Source organism: Micromys minutus, assembly GCF_963924665.1.
Source record: "Micromys minutus genome assembly, chromosome: 8".
Lineage (NCBI taxonomy): Eukaryota > Metazoa > Chordata > Mammalia > Rodentia > Muridae > Micromys > Micromys minutus.
The window spans coordinates 73798288-73816022 of NC_137977.1; the positions used below are offsets into that span (position 1 = coordinate 73798288).

At 33.1% G+C, this 17735-nt stretch overlaps 1 protein-coding gene across 2 annotated transcripts in view; it reads left to right on the forward strand.

Annotated features, from left to right (window-relative positions):
* Nucleotides 1–17735, forward strand: part of TMX3 (thioredoxin related transmembrane protein 3) — a 42368-nt gene that overhangs the window by 7465 nt on the left and 17168 nt on the right. The window contains exons 5-13 of one of the 2 annotated variants that reach the window (XM_080919695.1): nt 942–987; nt 2207–2287; nt 4702–4801; nt 5448–5525; nt 7847–7913; nt 10417–10515; nt 13567–13624; nt 13788–13841; nt 15184–15240. In XM_080919695.1, the coding sequence (XP_080775821.1) occupies nt 942–987; nt 2207–2287; nt 4702–4801; nt 5448–5525; nt 7847–7913; nt 10417–10515; nt 13567–13624; nt 13788–13841; nt 15184–15240 (640 nt within the window). The remainder of the gene's footprint in view (nt 1–941; nt 988–2206; nt 2288–4701; nt 4802–5447; nt 5526–7846; nt 7914–10416; nt 10516–13566; nt 13625–13787; nt 13842–15183; nt 15241–17735) is intronic. The other variant, XM_080919696.1, reaches the window with a different exon arrangement.

The window sequence follows — 17735 nt, forward strand, 5'->3', positions numbered from 1 at the left end:
CAAGTACATGACACTACATAAGCCAGATCTGCCCTGCTCCATGTTTTCTATACTCTTATGTAAGCTATTTTCATGTTCCATTGTCAAAACTGAGTTGTGACAGAAACTACATGTCCCCATAACCAAATGTTTACTAAGTGGTCTTAAGGGAAATGATAAAAGAAGAAATTAAGCTCAGAGAAGTTTGGGGTATGATAGCAATTTGAAGAGCATGACTTCAGAAAAAGCAAGATTGACACTGCCAATTGCTTTTGTGTGTGACACTGGGAAAGCATCTAAAGATCCTAAGCTTTGCCTTTATTGGTAAACATTTAATTGTGATATTTCTTTTACTGGCTATTTTGAAGATTAAATGATGTGACACGTTAGCTCCTTTGTGTTCAATAAGATTGGTTTCCTTGTCTTTTACTTATGTAAGTAGAATTATGTATATGGCAATTTGTGTGCTTGCTCTCTTTAAAACAAAACAAAAATGTGACAGGAGTTTTCTCTGTAGTTCAGGCTGGCTGGAAAATTCTCTTATGTCCTAGAACTCAAGTCAGTCCTCTTCCTCAGTGTCTCAAGTACTAGATTCTAAGAATGAACCAACATATCCAACCTAAGTCTGTGCACTTAATTATTATTATTAAACCATTAATTTATTAGTTATTAAACCCAGTTATAACTATTCCATCTCAGCATAATTTACATGTGTACCATGATGTTAGCAAAATACTCTGAATTTTGAATTTTGAAAAAATTCTTTTCAAAAATTCATGTTAGATTATTAAGTAATTATAAGAAAATATCATGCTTTTTTTTTTCCTTTGTGAGATTTTAATACTTCAAAACATTCACTCAGGTTTATATAAATATACTTTTTTTCTAAGTAAAAGTCTCATGTTACTTAGTTTTCTCGGTTTAAAAATAACTTAGAAATATTTATTCTTTTTCTTATCAAGGCATTGCTTCAGAGTTTGGAGTTCGAGGTTATCCAACAATTAAGCTGTAAGTCAAGTGTTACATATTTAGATCTACATTTTTAGTAATCCACTCTGCTTACATTTTATTTATTATAGTATTTTCCTTGAAGGTTGAAGGTTTGTGTTCAGCCATTGTTTTTAAGCCAAGTGCATGATCAGAGGTTAGAGTAATACTTATACATCTTCATATTTAAGTTTGTGGTACCCAGCTAATTCAGTAAATATGTACTGAGGGTTTACTGTGTAAACATACACTTACAGGATAAGGCATACATTCATTAATTATGAAAGGTCTCTTGAGGAGCCCCAGTCTGTGTTCGGCTTTGCCACTGCAAATCACATCTAACAGATTTCATTCTTGTATAAAGAGACTAATTTCATTTAAAAAAAAAAAAAAAGAAAGAAAGAAATCGAGAAGAAAATTGATAGATGATCATTTTAATCTGTGGGTATTGATCAAGTCTGCTAGAGAAATTAAGTTGAAAAAAATGGTGTGGTGATTCTAAAGAGAATTGTTTTACAATGATTTTGCTGTATTTTCCTGTTATTTTCATTAACCATATTTTGGCACTGTGAGGTGCTAAGCAGTTGTTTTCAGAGTGTTTTGTTTTTTAAGTTAGCTGATTTTCTCTGATATTTTAAAACCCCAAATTTTACAATTTTGAGTAAAATATATTATTCTAGTGGGTTTTGTTGACATTTTCCCTTGTGTTTTTTTAAATGTTATTCTTCTATTACATTGTGCATTAATGGTGCTTCTGGCGTTTATTATTATTCTTTTTTATGTGTACATTTGGCTAAATATTAATTTATTCATTAACAGGTTTTATGGAAGATAATCTGTGTTTTAGGAAAGCTATTTTTATGCCTCATTCATGATACATATTGGAGGTTTTACCACCACCAAAATACTCTAGTTCCTAGTCCTTTTTTATTTTCCTCTTGATGGAGAGTAATTAAAGTTACTCTGATTTAAGCTCTTGATTGTAAATGTGAAAATTGCTCACTTTTTAGAATATATATATACTGTAACTTTACATTACAAAATAAAATGTAACCCTGTTTTGTGCGTGGAATGCAGCCTTTTCTTATGAATCTTAAGTTACAGCTCTTACACAAGTGTGCTGCTCTTAAAACTTTCTCTTACTTAGTGTTTTATACATTTTAAGTATATACTTTATGAGATGGGGATTAAGACTAAATATGAAGACAGTTAATTTCAATTTTTACCTTTAATTTTTAAGATTAAAGGGAGACTTGGCATATAATTACAGAGGACCACGAACTAAAGATGATATAATTGAGTTTGCTCACAGAGTATCTGGGTAAGTTGATTTTAATATTTGAAAGAAAATGTATTTTAGTAAACCACATTGGATATACATATTTTAGAAATTTTATGTAATTATGAAAATATAGTTATGTAACATATGTAGTGAAATTCTATAAAGATATATCATAATTTGTAGTATATGTTAATTTTGTGTTTAAGACCATTTTGCTTAGATTTTTTCTCCAATAAATTGTAATACATTTAAAAATTTTTATTACATATACAATTTATATATGTAAATTTATTTATATTATGTAAATTTACTTATAAATTTATAAAAGACATTTTCAGCTCCTATCTTACCTCCCTCTCAGGGATTCTTGTAAATGTGACTAGTACCCCATCTTATGAATGTACTTTTTCTTTCTCTCAAAATATCATGTACTTTTAGATCTTCACTTAAAGGAAGCACTTAATTTCCTTTCTTTAGTATCTAGATTTACAGTGTCACTAACTTCTATACTTTGGGTCCATTGACAGAGTAAGGATTACTTGCATATAAACCCTGCAATTGCATGCAGATGGGCAGGTCATGTATCCAACATACATATACTGGACAAAGGGATGATTCACTGGCTTTCTATGTACTCTTTGAGAGAATCCTGAATACAGTAGGGTTTCCCATTACTCAGAACAGTGCACAGTTTAATTTATGAACTGTTTCCTGTGGAAGTTTCTACTTAGTATTATTAGATCATAGTTGTTATGGGTAATTGGAAACATGAAAAATGAAATTAAGAAAATCAGTTAGCAACTTTATGAATCTTAATTTTTAGAAATTTTTATGTTGGGATGTCATATATCAACTTATATTTCTTGTTTTCTAATTTTGGAGTTTTTAGAAAAGCTCAGAATATTATTGTTCTTATAGACTTGGGATTTCATCCCTAGTTTGTGGTGCTAAAAATATTTTTAACTGCATCTGAATTAATTTTCCTTTCTTTCACATGTTTTTTTTAATGCAGCTTGCAATGTATTCTAGCAGTATTTGTTTAGCAAGTGACATAGCTGAAACCCACTGAACCACTAACCCTAACCCTGATCTTATTGCTGATCAGAAAATAGATTTTTCCACTGACAATTCCTAATGTTTTAAATTTTATTTTTGTCTTGCTAAGATGTAGAGAATATCAGTGTTTATATTTATAATGTTTGTATCTTTCTGAAGGATATTTGTCGAGATCAGTTAATCTATTGGCTTTGAAGTTCTAGGCACTTTAATACCTTAACAAAATATATTGGTAAATAAATAGCTTGAGGTTAAAACAGGATGGGTCTGTTGTGTAAAATGAAGCCTCAAAATATTTGTGTAAATATACAGAATTAAGAATGATCGTTATTAGAGTTTGTGATGCTTGTACATATAGTTTCAATTGTATTTTTTTCATTGTGATTGCATGTTTCTCTTCATTTTCTTTATGAATAAATAAATTTTGAACTGAATTTATTTGAAGTACTGTGAGTGGTATGCACTTGACTCCCATGTCTTCAGATAGCTTTATATTTCGCAGTTATTGAGGGCATTTTTCCTTAACCTGGGGAAGAGACTCTCCTGATGTGAAAGCACCTCTAGAGTAGAGGCAGTTTCATGACTCACTTCCAGAGTTGCATCACTTCCTGTTTAATTACAAAGGATTGAACAGAGGCTAGAGGAAGTGATGCAATGACCTTAAGAACTGAGTTCACTTTTACAAAATAAGGTTCTGTTCATTTTATAAGTTTTGTGGACTGAAACTATAATTATACTAAATTTTAAAAAAGAAAGCTGTTTATATTCATTTAACTGCTTTATAAGTGATATATTTTATAGTAACTTTTAATGTAATTAACCACTTTTTAAAAAATAATTGAATAATAAATTTTATAGCATAGTTTTCTCTTCGTGCTAGTGTAACTATTGCTTCCTTTTTTATGAAAATAAATAGTAACATAAATTAGAAGGTGAGGGTTTTGACCTCTATAGGATTCTTAAGAAGTATGTAATATTTAAATTGACACATATTACATAAATATTAATTCTTGTTGACTCCTAAGATACTATTTCATGATCTGTTTGTTTCTGAGGGTATGCTTTTGAAACTGAAAGAATTCTCAGGTGAATTGTCTTGCTTAAAGCCAAGAACTGTAAGCAGATGATCATTCTGTGTCTCACTAATCAAAAACTAATATTGATAATGTCTAAAAAAAAAACGTATTTGGAACTGGCAGATTTAATTTTGAGTACATATGAAGTGTTATATGTAGTACACAAATACCATAGGCTGAATTTTTACTTGGGTGGGTTTGGTGCTATACTTAAGTGCAGATAAACATTGCTAAAACATTAAATATGATCAGCTGTCACATAAATGGGAATGAATTATTCACTATCTTTAGCTCATACCCATTTGTTTTGTTTTCATACAGGGCTCTAATTCGGCCTCTTCCAAGTCAACAAATGTTTGACCATGTACGGAAAAGGCACCGAGTATTTTTTGTTTATATTGGTGGAGAATCACCCTTGAAAGTATGAAATTATCTTCTTCCTTGTAAACAGACATATTGTTGTAATTTTATTTGCTGTGAAGCTGTGGTTTTACCAAAACTTTAAAACAAAATATTTTAGTTTAAGTATTTTTCACAATGAAAACACACTTTAATCTCTTACTAAATTTGCAATTACAAAATTCAAGTAAGTAAAATTTGGGTAAATATTGCCTGCCTTATGTTACTGACCAGATGAATTAATTTTGCATCACTTTTAACACTTTAAGTGAAAGACTGAAAACTGCAATGCAGATATTACCTTTTTAAAGCAAAGCACTGTGCCTGTTTATGTAATGTGTGTGTGTGTGTGTGTGTGTGTGTGTGTGTGTGTGTGTTTTGTACATAACTTCCTTACAGTCATCACTGTCATTATTCATCATTGCTAATCTCTGTTAATAAATTGACTTCATTATAATTCATCAGTTCTCTTTGAAGGGGGGAATAGGAGCATTTAGTTGCAATGATTGTTTGCCTTGACAACAGTGTATTTGATTTGGCTTCTTTCACTGAAAGGGGACATGGTATGAAATTCTTCTACTGCTTATGGATAGCTTTAAGTATTAAAAGGGAAATAAAATGTGATCTTTTATATTTAAGATATTCTTTTTATGTGTGTGTTATCATAGGAGAAATACATAGATGCTGCTTCAGAGTTAATTGTATATACATACTTCTTTTCTGCCTCAGAAGATGTGGTTCCTGAGGTAATTTTAAAATTTGATTTTGTGATAATAATTTATTCTTAAGCATTATGATTTGATTTTACATGTCAAATTTATTCATAATGTTGTATGAAAAGAAAATTTTTACTATTGATGTCAGACTTTATAATTCATGAACCAATACTTCTACATTCATGGCACTTAGAGATTTTGGTTACATTAGGGACTTTTTCTCTCTATGAAATAATAATAAGCAGTGATATACATCAAACCCCAAAGATGCTTTTAAGTAGTAAGTTATATGTAGGCTGTAAATAGTCTTTTTCTGGTTCCTCACACCAACAGCAAATAAATAAATATTACACAAACAAGATTTCAGAGATGCCACCCAAAAGTAAATGGACAGCGTGAGAGTTGGGATGTGTAGGGGTGAACAACTCTTCTGCAATTTTTGATCTAAAAATAAAGGAAGAAAGGGATGTGTGTCTAAGTTGAACTAAAACCTGCCTCATGGAGGTCTATGGATAGAATGTATCAGAAACAAGGAGGAGATAGTACAAGACAAGTATAAAATAGTACAAATACATGCCCAAGACAAGAGCATACCTTAAATACTTGAGAAACAACTCAATAGCCAGTACTGTGAAAAGGCGATACAAGCACAGTTGAAGATCAAAAGAAACTCAAGTCTGTTCATTTGAAAATGTTTAGAGCACAGTCCAGTGGACAGTGTGAAAGTAGGTCCAGGGATTGGTTGACCTTTGAGCTTAAGAGTCAATAAGCAGGATAATATCAAATAACTTATAGTGTCCCTTTAGTACAATGTTTCTTCCTTATGAGGCAATGCTATAATATAGTTCCTCATGTTTTAGTGACCCCCAACCATACATTTTCATTGCTACTTAATAACTGTAATTTTGGTACTGTTATGAATCATAAAATGTAAATATCTGATATGCAGGATATCTGATATACAACCCCTGTGAGATAGTAGTTCATCCTCAAAGGGGTCTCAACCCATAGGTTGAGAACCACTTCTTTCTTACATATCTAGGTTTTTATGTTATAAATGGAATTCCTTAATAATTTCAGCTTCTTGAAGAACCTCAATTTTTGCCAATCTGAATCCACTCCAGTTTTTCTAGTCAGAGCAGATCATGTTCATACCCTTAATTTGTCATATCTTCTTTTTTAGATATAACCATTAATTTTTATATTTACAGTTAGATTTATTTTTAGCACACGGGTTTGTAACTTTTGACAAACACAGATAGTTGTGTAACCACTACCTCTTGAAGTTGTAGAATTACCTGAACAGGATACTGTATAACTGGAGGTAGAGGCAGGAGCTCAAGACCAGCCTGTACTACATGAGAGTTTATATTTAAAAAGAAAGTAGTAGAAACATTGAGAACAGACCCAGCACCCACTTCAATGTGATAGTAAACATCAAAGTATCTAGGAGAGAGAGGGGGGAGACGGAGGGAGGGATAGAGGTTGGGGGAGAACTGGATTATTCCTTTTAAGCCCTTTTAGGAATGGCCACTTTATTCCTTTGAAAGGGAGCAATGCCTCATGCTGAAAATAGAAACTTTGTATCATTTTGGTGGGTGATTGTCTAAGAGCTGGTGGATATAGTCATTTTTGAGAGTATTTTCACTACCAGAGGTAGTTCTTTTTATGACATATAATTGTTAGTCATATTGTAGCATTATCATAAGGTCATTTATTCTATTGCCTCTATTCTGAGATGTACCTGAATTCCTTTTATTTACTGTTATTTTCATGTTTCATGCACATATAGGAACTGCCTAGCCAAATTATTTGCCTTCTGATTGTCATAATACATACAAATAAGAGATTCTTTTAGGCCTTATGAATGACAATTGTGTTTTAAAAAGCAGTTTGGAGAGTACTTGTTACCTATTGTCATTCATAATTATCCTGAAGGATAGATACTGCCATAGGCTTTATGTTTCTAGGATGAGGCATTTGACTCTAGATGAAGTGACTGAGTATCACACAGCTGGTGAGTGGTGGAGCATGACATCCTTAGGTCTGTTGTTGAAGCATTGGTCCTGCTGTCCTGTGCTCCAGAATCAACTCCAGTTTTTCCTACTCAGAATGCTGTTCATAGTCTTTTAGAAACTCTTAAAGAGTAGTTCTTGGTCTGTCTCATATCAAGCAGGATATTTCTAGGGAAGTATCTGAAAACATTCATATGAAAAATTTGGCTAAACTTAAAATTGTGCTCTTTTTAGTCTTTAGTTGTTGTGTGTGTGTGTCCTAGTTTCTTTCAATGCTTTTGAAATTGTGGTCCCTAATTGAATTGCTAGTATTAAAATTCTGATGTTTTTCTGCAGTATGTGACACTGAAAGAGATGCCTGCTGTGCTTGTTTTCAAAGATGACACTTATTTTGTTTATGATGGTAAGTTCCAAAGTTTTAACTCACATAAAGCCTTTCATAATTAAAACACTGTTATAAGGAGGCATTTATAAAAGATTTTCTAAGTGCCACCAGTGTCACATTTGATAGAGTGATCTTTTAAGCCTTCAGTAGTTTTCCAGTCAGTGTACCTTTATATCTTAGTTGCTACTAATGATTTTATGTGCATGTGAGTGTGCATGTGTGTGTGTGTTGTGTGTGAAATTATTTGCCACTTTAAGAAATAAGCTGTATTCTATTTCTATGCATTAAAGTGTTCAGACTTAATTTTAGGAGTCTGAACTTTCATCATGCATAGATAAAATAAAACATCCTCAACAGAATGGAACCTTTATACCCTGTTTGAGTATTTTTCCTCCTCTGACAGAAAACATTTTCTAAAAATGAATATTTTATTTCATTTTAATTTTATTTTTATATCTTTCATACATCATAAAAAGAATTATATATTAAAACCCTAATACAGTAATATAAATGGTTAAGAGGACCTTACTGCAGTTGCTTCAGTTTTATTGTTTCTTTTTTAAGCATTTCAAAACAAATCCCAATGGCATTTTGTCACTGTTTCATTGATCTTCTTTTTTTAAATATGGGCTATATTTTTTTTAGGTAATTTCTTGGTTATTGGACCACTGAAGGAAAAAAAATATTTTCATTGTTTTAGTCAAGGAACATGTTATTTTGATAGCAGAGCTAAGAAAACTAAGCATCTCTATTTTGTACTGTGTCTAATTGAACTTTAAGTTCTTGATATATAATTGTCATTACTGCATGCTATAAATTACTACACAGTAGGTGGATTCTATTACTTAGCATAATATAATAACTGCCTAATATTATATTGTTATTTTTATCCTTTAAATGATTTATACATTGAATAGTATGGCAGATAAATAAATAAATGTTATACACCACTACAACATTAGATAAGGAGGTCTGTGAACAGCAAGTCTGTTCATAAGCTCACTCATTCAGGGGATAGTTATTGAATGCTTATAATTATCACCAAACAGTGAACTGAACTTGAAAGAAACTTGAGCATATAAAAATAGAAAAAAAAGAAAACATATGTATGTCTTTATCTACCTTCTTTTAGATTATAGAACTGCTAGCAGAAGTACTCACTATATACTTGACCATTGTTGCTATTTTATGTATTTTTAAAGTGTTTTTTTTTTCTCCCAAGTTAAGATCTAGCAGTATGTAGATTCAGCCATCAAATCTCTTATTCTAGTTCATCTAAGAGGTTGGTAGCTTAGAGAACTACAGTTACCTTTGATTCTTTTTTTGAAATTAAAAAAAAAAAAAAAAAAAAAAAAAAGAACTGGTCACACTTGCCTAAAAAAAGTTCTTCTCCTTTCACCTCACTTTCTACTTCAGATGATTTTTGTGCTTGAGAGAAAAGTAGTAGGGGAAATTCCAGAGGGTATGTACATGATCAGCTTTGTTACCAAACTTTGAATCTGCCTGAAGCCTTCAGGTGGACAGTAGATCTCATAATGCCTCAGAGTTTATTCTGTTACCAGTTATTTATGAGTCTGGAATCATTTGGATATTACTTCAGTGGTAGTTTTTCTGAAGAGTTTTAAATTCATCATGTTGTACAGTCCTCAGGATATTTACCATTGCCATGGAATGAAGATCCTAGCCCAGTAATCAACTTGCAGTTTTAGGTTCAGTTTTCTAATTTCTAAATCTAGCCCTATAAATAATTTCAATTTGGCATTTATTTTATAGATTTGATTGCTTAAGATAGTTTATTTAGCAATGTAAGTGACAGGAAAGGAAGGGCACACCTTTCAGTCAGTGAGTACAATATAGTCAATTAAAGACATTTACTCTTAATGGTTTCTTCATGCCATTGTCCTGTTTCCTGAAGTATTTCAGAACTGTATTTTTAATCAGGATGTAATAGTTCCTGTCTACATAAAAAAGGAAGTATTTGATGTTGAAATACAGCTAATGTACTGTGTCTTATGTGTGTGTTTAAGTTGTAGATAAGAGAAAGGATAATAAATAAGATAAAATTTAATAAACAGGAGCAAAGAAATTACAAAACAAATTACCTGCAATGATAAGGACCAGGTAACACCTTCACTAGGCTGTCATTTAGGAATATATGTTTTCATTTGATCATTTTGTCACTATCTTTTCAATTTTGTTTTCAAATGAATATTCAGTCTTTAATTAATATATTATAATTTTTTAATTTATAAATGAACTTACTTAATATGTTGCAAAACATACTCAGTTTTGATTTTGGGCATTTTATTTTTTTAATTATTTGCTAATTTTAGTGATGATATAGTAAATAATGTTTTGTTCGTTAATTCTTTACTACATCTGATTGAGTAGAATAAACTACATAAGAACCAGCCTAAGGTTTTATAACTATAATACTGTGTTAAATACTTTATTCACTTTGCTAGATTGAAACGTTATAACTATCTTGTACTCTGATGTATTTCTTTTGCTTTGTTTTAAGAGTATGAAGATGGTGATCTGTCCTCATGGATCAGCAGAGAGAGGTTTCAGAACTACCTTACTATGGATGGTTTTCTTTTGTATGAACTTGGAGACACAGGTAACAAGCAGATGGCCATTCCTTTTTATTACAGAACTTTTCTTTATTTGAATACATATTTACTGGTTCTTTTAAGGCTACATTTTCTAATTAGACTTAATGTTTACTAGTTCTGCTTTCTAAGAATTGAGACTTATAATGCCACAGATATGTACTCATATTATGATCAGTGTAGCCAAAGAGAAGGCTTACTAACAACTGATGATGAGGAAAAAACAAAACAAAAATCATGAAACTACTGGTTAAAGTAAAGCCTTCTCACTGTCTTTTTTTTTTTCTTTCTTTCTTTTATTGGATACTTTTTAATTACATTTCAAATGTTATAGCCTTTCCCAATTTCCCCCTGGAAACCTGCTATATGATTTCTACTCCCCCTGCTTCTATGAAGGTGCTTCTCACCCACCCACTCCCTCTTGCCTTCTTGCTCTGGCATTTTCCTAAACTTTCCTAAAAGGGGGCATCAAGCCTTCACATAACCAAGGGCCTCTCTTTCTATTGATGCCCGACAAGGCCATCCTCTGCTACATATGTGGCTGGAGCCATGGTTCCCTCCATGTTTACTCTTTGGATAATAGTTTATTACTTGTTATTTCTGGGGGGTCTGGTTGGTTGATAGTGTTGTTCTTACTATGAGGTTGCATACCCCTTTACCTCCTTCAGTACTTTCTCTAAATCCATTGGAGACCCCATTCTCAGTCCAGTGTTTGACTGCAAGCATCTGCTGCCTCTGTATTGGTCAGGCTATGTCAGAGCCTCTCAGGAGAGAGCTATATCAGGCTCTTGTCAGCATGCTCTTCTTGGTGTCCGCAATAGTGTCTAGGTATGGTGACTGTATGTGGGATAGATCCCCAGGTCTCTGGATGGCCTTCCTTCAGTCTCTACTCCATACTTTGTCTTTGTATTTTCTCTCTTGAATATTTTGTTCCTCCTTGTAAGAAGGACTGAAGCATCTGCACTTTGGTCTTCCTTTCTTCTTGAGCTTCATGTGGTCTGCCAATTGTATCTTGAGTGTTCCAAGCTTTTGGGCTAATACCAAGTATGGGGTTTTTTGTTTTGTTTTGTTTTGTTTTGTTTTGTTTTGTTTTGTTTTGTTTTGTTTTTTGTGATTGAGTTACCTCACTCAGGATAATATTTTCTAGTTCCATTCATTTGCCTAAGAATTTCATGAAGTCGTTGTTTTTAATAGCTGAGTAGTACTCCACTGTGTGAATGTACCACATTTTCTGTATTCATTCCTCTGTTGAAGGACATCTGGGTTCTTTCCAGCTTCTAGCTATTATAAATAAGGCTGCTATGAACATAGTAAGTATGTGTCCTTCTTAAATGTTGGAGCATCTTTTGAGTATATGCCCTGGAGTACTATAGCCGGGTCTTCAGGTAGTACTGTGTCCAGTTTTCAGAGGACTGATTTTCAGAGTGGTTTTACTAGCTTGCAGTACCACCCGCAGTGGAGGAGTGTTCTTTCTCTATATCCTTACCAGCATCTGCTGTCACCTGAGTTTTTGATCTTAGCCATTCTGACTGGTGTGAGGTGGAATCTTGGGGATATTTTGATTTGCATTTCCCTGATGACTATGGATGTTGAACATTTTTTAGGTGCTTCTCATCTATCCGATATTCCTCAGTTGAGAATTCTTTGTTTAACTCTGGACCCCATTTTTTAGTAGGGTTATTTGATTCTCTGGAATCTTTAACTTTGTGAGTTTGTATATATTAGATATTAGTCCTTTATCGAAAATAGGATTGGTAAAAATCTTTTCCCAAGTTGTTGTTGCTGTTTTGTCCTATTGACAGTGTCCTTTACCTTACGGAAGTTTTGCAATTTGATGATGTCCCATTTGTCAATTCTTGATCTTAGAGCATATGCCAATTATCCCCTGTGTTTGAGGTTCTTCCCCAGTTTCGCTTCTGTTAGTTTGAGTGTATCTGGCTTTATGTGAAGGTCCTTGATCCACTTGGATTTGAGCTTTGTACAAGGAGGTAAGTTGGATCAATTTACATTCTTCTATATGCTAACAGCCTGTTGAATCAGCACCATTTGAAAATGCTGTCTTTTTTTTTCCACTGGGTAGTTAGATCAAGTGACCATAGGTGTGTGGGTTCATTTTTGGGTCTTCAATTCATTTCATTGATCTACCTGTCTGTCTCTGTATCAATACCATACAGTTTTTTATTACTGTTGCTCTGTAATACAGCTTGAGGTCAGGGATGGTGATTTTTCCAGAAGTTCTTTTATTGTTAAGAATAGCTTTCACTATCCTGGTTCTTTGTTAGTCCAAATGAATTTGCAAATTGCTCTTTCTAACTCTATGAAGAATTTGAATTAGAATTTTGATGGTGATTGCATTGAATCTGTAGACTGCTTTAGGAAACAATGACTTCATGAAGTTCATTTACATAGATAGTACACACTTGTTTTTCCGCCTTTGTTCTCCCAGGGCTTGGTTCCTGCTGAGAACATAACTTCTTCAACCCATATCAGTAATACCAGAACACCACTGTTCTGTTATTACATTATTCTACCCTCCTGAACATTATCAGTAGGCATATGAATTACTGTTTTACTTATACTCCAGGAACAGTATGTCACATAATTTTATTATATTATGTGAAATTGTATCCAAAAAATAGCTTTACAAAAATAATCTCTTTAGTGTTATAAACTATTTTTATTAATTTTTTTGTTTTGTTTTTTTGTTTTTTAACAGCAACAGTTTTTAGTAAACTTTTTAAAATCAACGTCTTCTTTATGGTGTAGCTCTCCACAGTTTACTGTGTCAGTCTGTGGGTTGCATAAATTTTAATACAGAAATTATAGCAAATTTAATATTATTTATCTCCTAGAGGTAGAAGAAATTTATCATTTGCAATTAACTGATCTAGGCTGCAAGCATTGTACAATAAGATGTTGCGTTAATTTTGTGTAACATATAAATGATGACTGGAAACATGAAAGTTCACATTTACAAGAGAGGTAATATTGGCAAGTAAGTGTAATATAAGTTATGTCTTGTTCAATTTAAGAAAATGAAAGATTATTTTTAATTTCAGGAAAGCTTGTGGCCATTGCAGTTATTGATGAGAAAAACACATCACTCGAGCATACAAGGTATAGTTGTTTTGAAATGGATTTAAGCTTCAGATGTCATCCAGAACAGCTCTTAGAGTGTCTTGTTTTGTCTGTAGTACTTAGATAAGGCAACAGATGTAATGGGATAAATTAAACTTTTTAATTTAAGAGGTGAAATATTTATATATTTCTTCTTCCATAGATTAAAGTCAATTATTCAGGAAGTTGCTAGAGATTTCAAAGACCACTTCCATAGGTATGTACATGTGTTCTGAAAAGTTGTCTTTGTTTGAAAGGTTGTCTTTGTTTACTTTGGCATTACAGTGAGGTAAGTCAAAAGTAGTAAGATAAGTTGAGAATCCCTAATCTTGAAAATTTAAATCTGACATCTGAAATGCTCTAAGGTCTAAATGCATGGATTCTGACATGACACTAAGTGGAAAATTCCATGCCTACCTTCCTATGATAGCAGTAAGAACACAAAGTCACTTTTAAAGAATTGTGTGAAATTTCCTTCAGGATATGTGTATAAGGTACATATGGGGGAAAAGGAATTCTGTAATCAACACTTTGGTCCCTGCCCCAGGGAAGCTCATTGTTTATGTGAAAATGTTCCAAACCATAAAAACTTTCAGAAATTTCAAGCACATTTGAGCCTAGGCTTTCAGATAAGACAGTCCATATCTCATACTTTGAAATGTGAATAAAGAATTGATTGACCTGGAGTTTCTGGTCAGTATAAGGATACATGCATGCCTCATCTTTCAAGTTAGAGTAGCTGCATTTATAATTCATCCCATTCCTGCTTCCTGAGAGTACTTGGCATAAGTTTTATGGTAGAAAAATATGCATATAAATTTGCAAATTGCAAACAATTTAAATGAACAGTCACATGTCAGATAGATGACTAACAAAAACTCAAAAAAAAAATTAATGGAATGAACATTTGACTTAGGAATAAGAATTTTTTGCTGTATTTCACATATTTGGAGTTGTTGCTGCTATCAAAAACAGCAGTAGAAACTTACAGAATTCATTATTTTCTTCATATTTCAAATCTACCGCAAGCTCATTGTGCAATTCTCCTGGTACATGATAGCTGACCTGTTCTGAGTAGTTCTATTTCACAGTATATCAGCTTTCCTAGTATTTTACTTGTAGCACATTTCTCTTCCTGCCTTTTAAACATATATACAAAGAGGTCAAATGTTCAGGTTTGTTGTTGCTGCTTGTCAACTTGCTTATCAATAAAACATACTCATTAAACATCATAAGGATTTCCACGTTCATTATTAAAAGTTTATGGGCTGGAGAGATGGCTCAGCAGTTAGCACTGACTGCTCTTTCAAAGTTCCTGAGTGCAATTCCCAACAACCATGTGGTGGCTCACAACCATTTGTAATGGGATGAATCTGGTGCCCTCTACTGGTGTGTTTGAAAACAGCTACAGTGTACTCACATAAAATAAATTTTAAAAAAAGAAAAAAAGAAAGTTTATATGCTTAACAATTTCTAGTTTCTATTGTGTCCCTTTTTTTCTTATAATCTAATATTGTACTCTTTCTCTTGTTTCTCTTTGTTGTTGATGTGTTTCAAAGAGATTTTCAGTTTGGCCATATGGATGGAAATGACTATATAAACACCTTGCTGATGGAGTAAGTAAAGTGTTGATGGTTTTAATAGCAGTTTTTCCACTTTGATATCTCTAATTTTGAGGTAGGGAGTGACTTACTTAGCTGGAAAAGAACATATCAAAAACTACTTGTCATTTTGTGGTACTAACATTGTCCCATTAAATATCTTATTTTATTTTATAAATCCTGAATTTTTAATTCATTGAGATTTAATTTTATTCTTTTTTCTAAAATTTTGTTTAGATTTATTTATTTTGTATATATGAGTACTCTATCTGCATGTATATCTGCTTGCCAGAAGAGGGTATCAGATCACATTATAGATTTTGTTGCTTGAATAGATGATATAGATGAAATAGTTGTAGTTGTTGGAATTGAACTCAGGATATCTGGAAGAGTAGCCAGTGCTCTTAACTGCTGAGCCATCTCCATAGCCCCAGAGATTTAATTTCATTCCTTAGTACAGAAGATAATTTCCCACTTCAGCATTATAACTTAGTGTTCTCAAATCACTCTATATTCTGGAAGGTCCTCTCACCCTCCTACCTCCCCGAAGTTTCCTGTTTCCATTCTTTCTGCTGGCCCTCAGGAACCTTTAGACCTTTTCTCCCACCCAAAACCAGATCATGTTCCTTTCTACCCCTATTCCCCTTTTCCTCCCAGGTTCCTCCCTTCTCCACTTGTGGTTGCTTTCTTCTTCCCAAGTGGAAGTCCTCACTTGGGCCCTACAGCTTATTGACCTTTTGAGTTCTGTGGACTGTACTACTTTATTTGTTTGTTTGTTTGTTTGTTTATTGCTAATATCCACTTTTTAGTGAGTACATACCATGAATGTCCTTTTGGGTCTGAGTTACTTCACTCAAGATGTTATCTTCTAGTTCCATCCAGTTGTCTGCAAAACGCAGGATGTTCTTGTTCTTAATAGCTGAGTAGTATTCCATTGTGTAAATAAACTACATTTCTGTATCCATTCTTCTCTTGTAGGACATAGGACATAAGGCTTCTGTGAACATAGTGGAACACGTGCCCCTGTGGCATGGTGGGGCATCTTTTGGGTATTTTCCCAAGAGTGGTATTGCTTTGGGTAGATCTATATTCAATTTTCAGAGGAACTGCCAAACTGATTTCTACAGTGGTTGTACCAGTTTGCAATCCTACCAGCAACGGAGGAGTGTTCCTCTTTCTCCACATCCTTGCCAACATGTGTTGTCACCTGAGGCTTTGATATTAGCCATTCTGATGGGTATAAGGTGGTATCTCAGGGTCATTTTGATTTGCATTTCTCTGATCATTAAGGACTTTGAGTAGTTATTTGGGTGTTTCTCAGCCATTCTGGATTACTCTGTTGTGAATTCTCAGTTTAGTTCTATACCCCATTGTTTGATTGGGTTCTTAGCTTCTTGAATTCTTTATATATTTTGGATATTAGCCTTTTATCTGATGTGGGGTTACTGAAGATATTTTCCCAATCTGTAGGTTGCTGATTTGTCTTATTGACTATGTCCTTTGCCTTACAGAAGCTTTCCAGTTTCATGAGGTCAATTTATCAATTCATGATCTTAGACCGTAAGCCATTGGAGTTCTGTTTAGGAAATTTCTTACTATACCAATGAGTTCAAGGCTCTTTCCCACTTTCTCTTCTAATAAATAGATTCAGTATCTGGTTTTATGTTGAGGTCCTTGATCTACTTAGACTTGAGCTTTGTGCAAGGTGACAAATATGGGTCTATTTTCATTTTTCTGTATACAGACAGCCAGGTACACCAGCACCATTTATTGACACTTTCTTTTTTCATTATATATTTTTGGCTTCTTTGTCAAAGATCAAGTGTCAGTAAGTGTATGGTTTTATTTCTGCATCTTCAGTTCTATTCCATTTATCAACCTGTCTGTCTCTGTACCAATACCATGCAGTTTTTTAATCACTATTTCTCTATAGTAGGGCTTGAGGTCAGGGATGATGATTCCCCCAGCCATTCTTTTATTGTTAAGAATTGTTCTTGCAATTCTGGTTTTTTTGCCTTTCCAGATGAATTTGAGAACTTCTTTTTCCATGTCTTTGAAGAATTGTGTTGGGATTTTGATGGGTTTTGCTGTGAATCTGTAGATTGCCTTTGGTAGGATGCCAATCTGAGATCTTCGATTTCTTCCTTGAGAGACTTGAAGTTGTTGTCATACAGATATTTCACTTGTTTGGTTAGAGTTGCCCCAAGATATTCTATATTATTTGTGGCTATTGTTTCTCTAATTTCGTTCTCAGTATGTTTATCATTTGTATAAAGGAAGGCTACTGATTTGAGTTAATTTTATATCCAGCCTCTTTGCTGAACTTATCAGCGGGAGAAATTCTCTGCTAGAATTTTTGGCATAGCTTATATATCTTATCATTGGCAATATAGATACCTTTATTTCTTCTTTGTCAATTTGTGTTTTCTTGATCTCTCTTTTCTTGTCCTATTGTTCTAACTAGCACGTTGAGTAGTATATTGTATAGATATGGAGAGAGTGTGCATCCT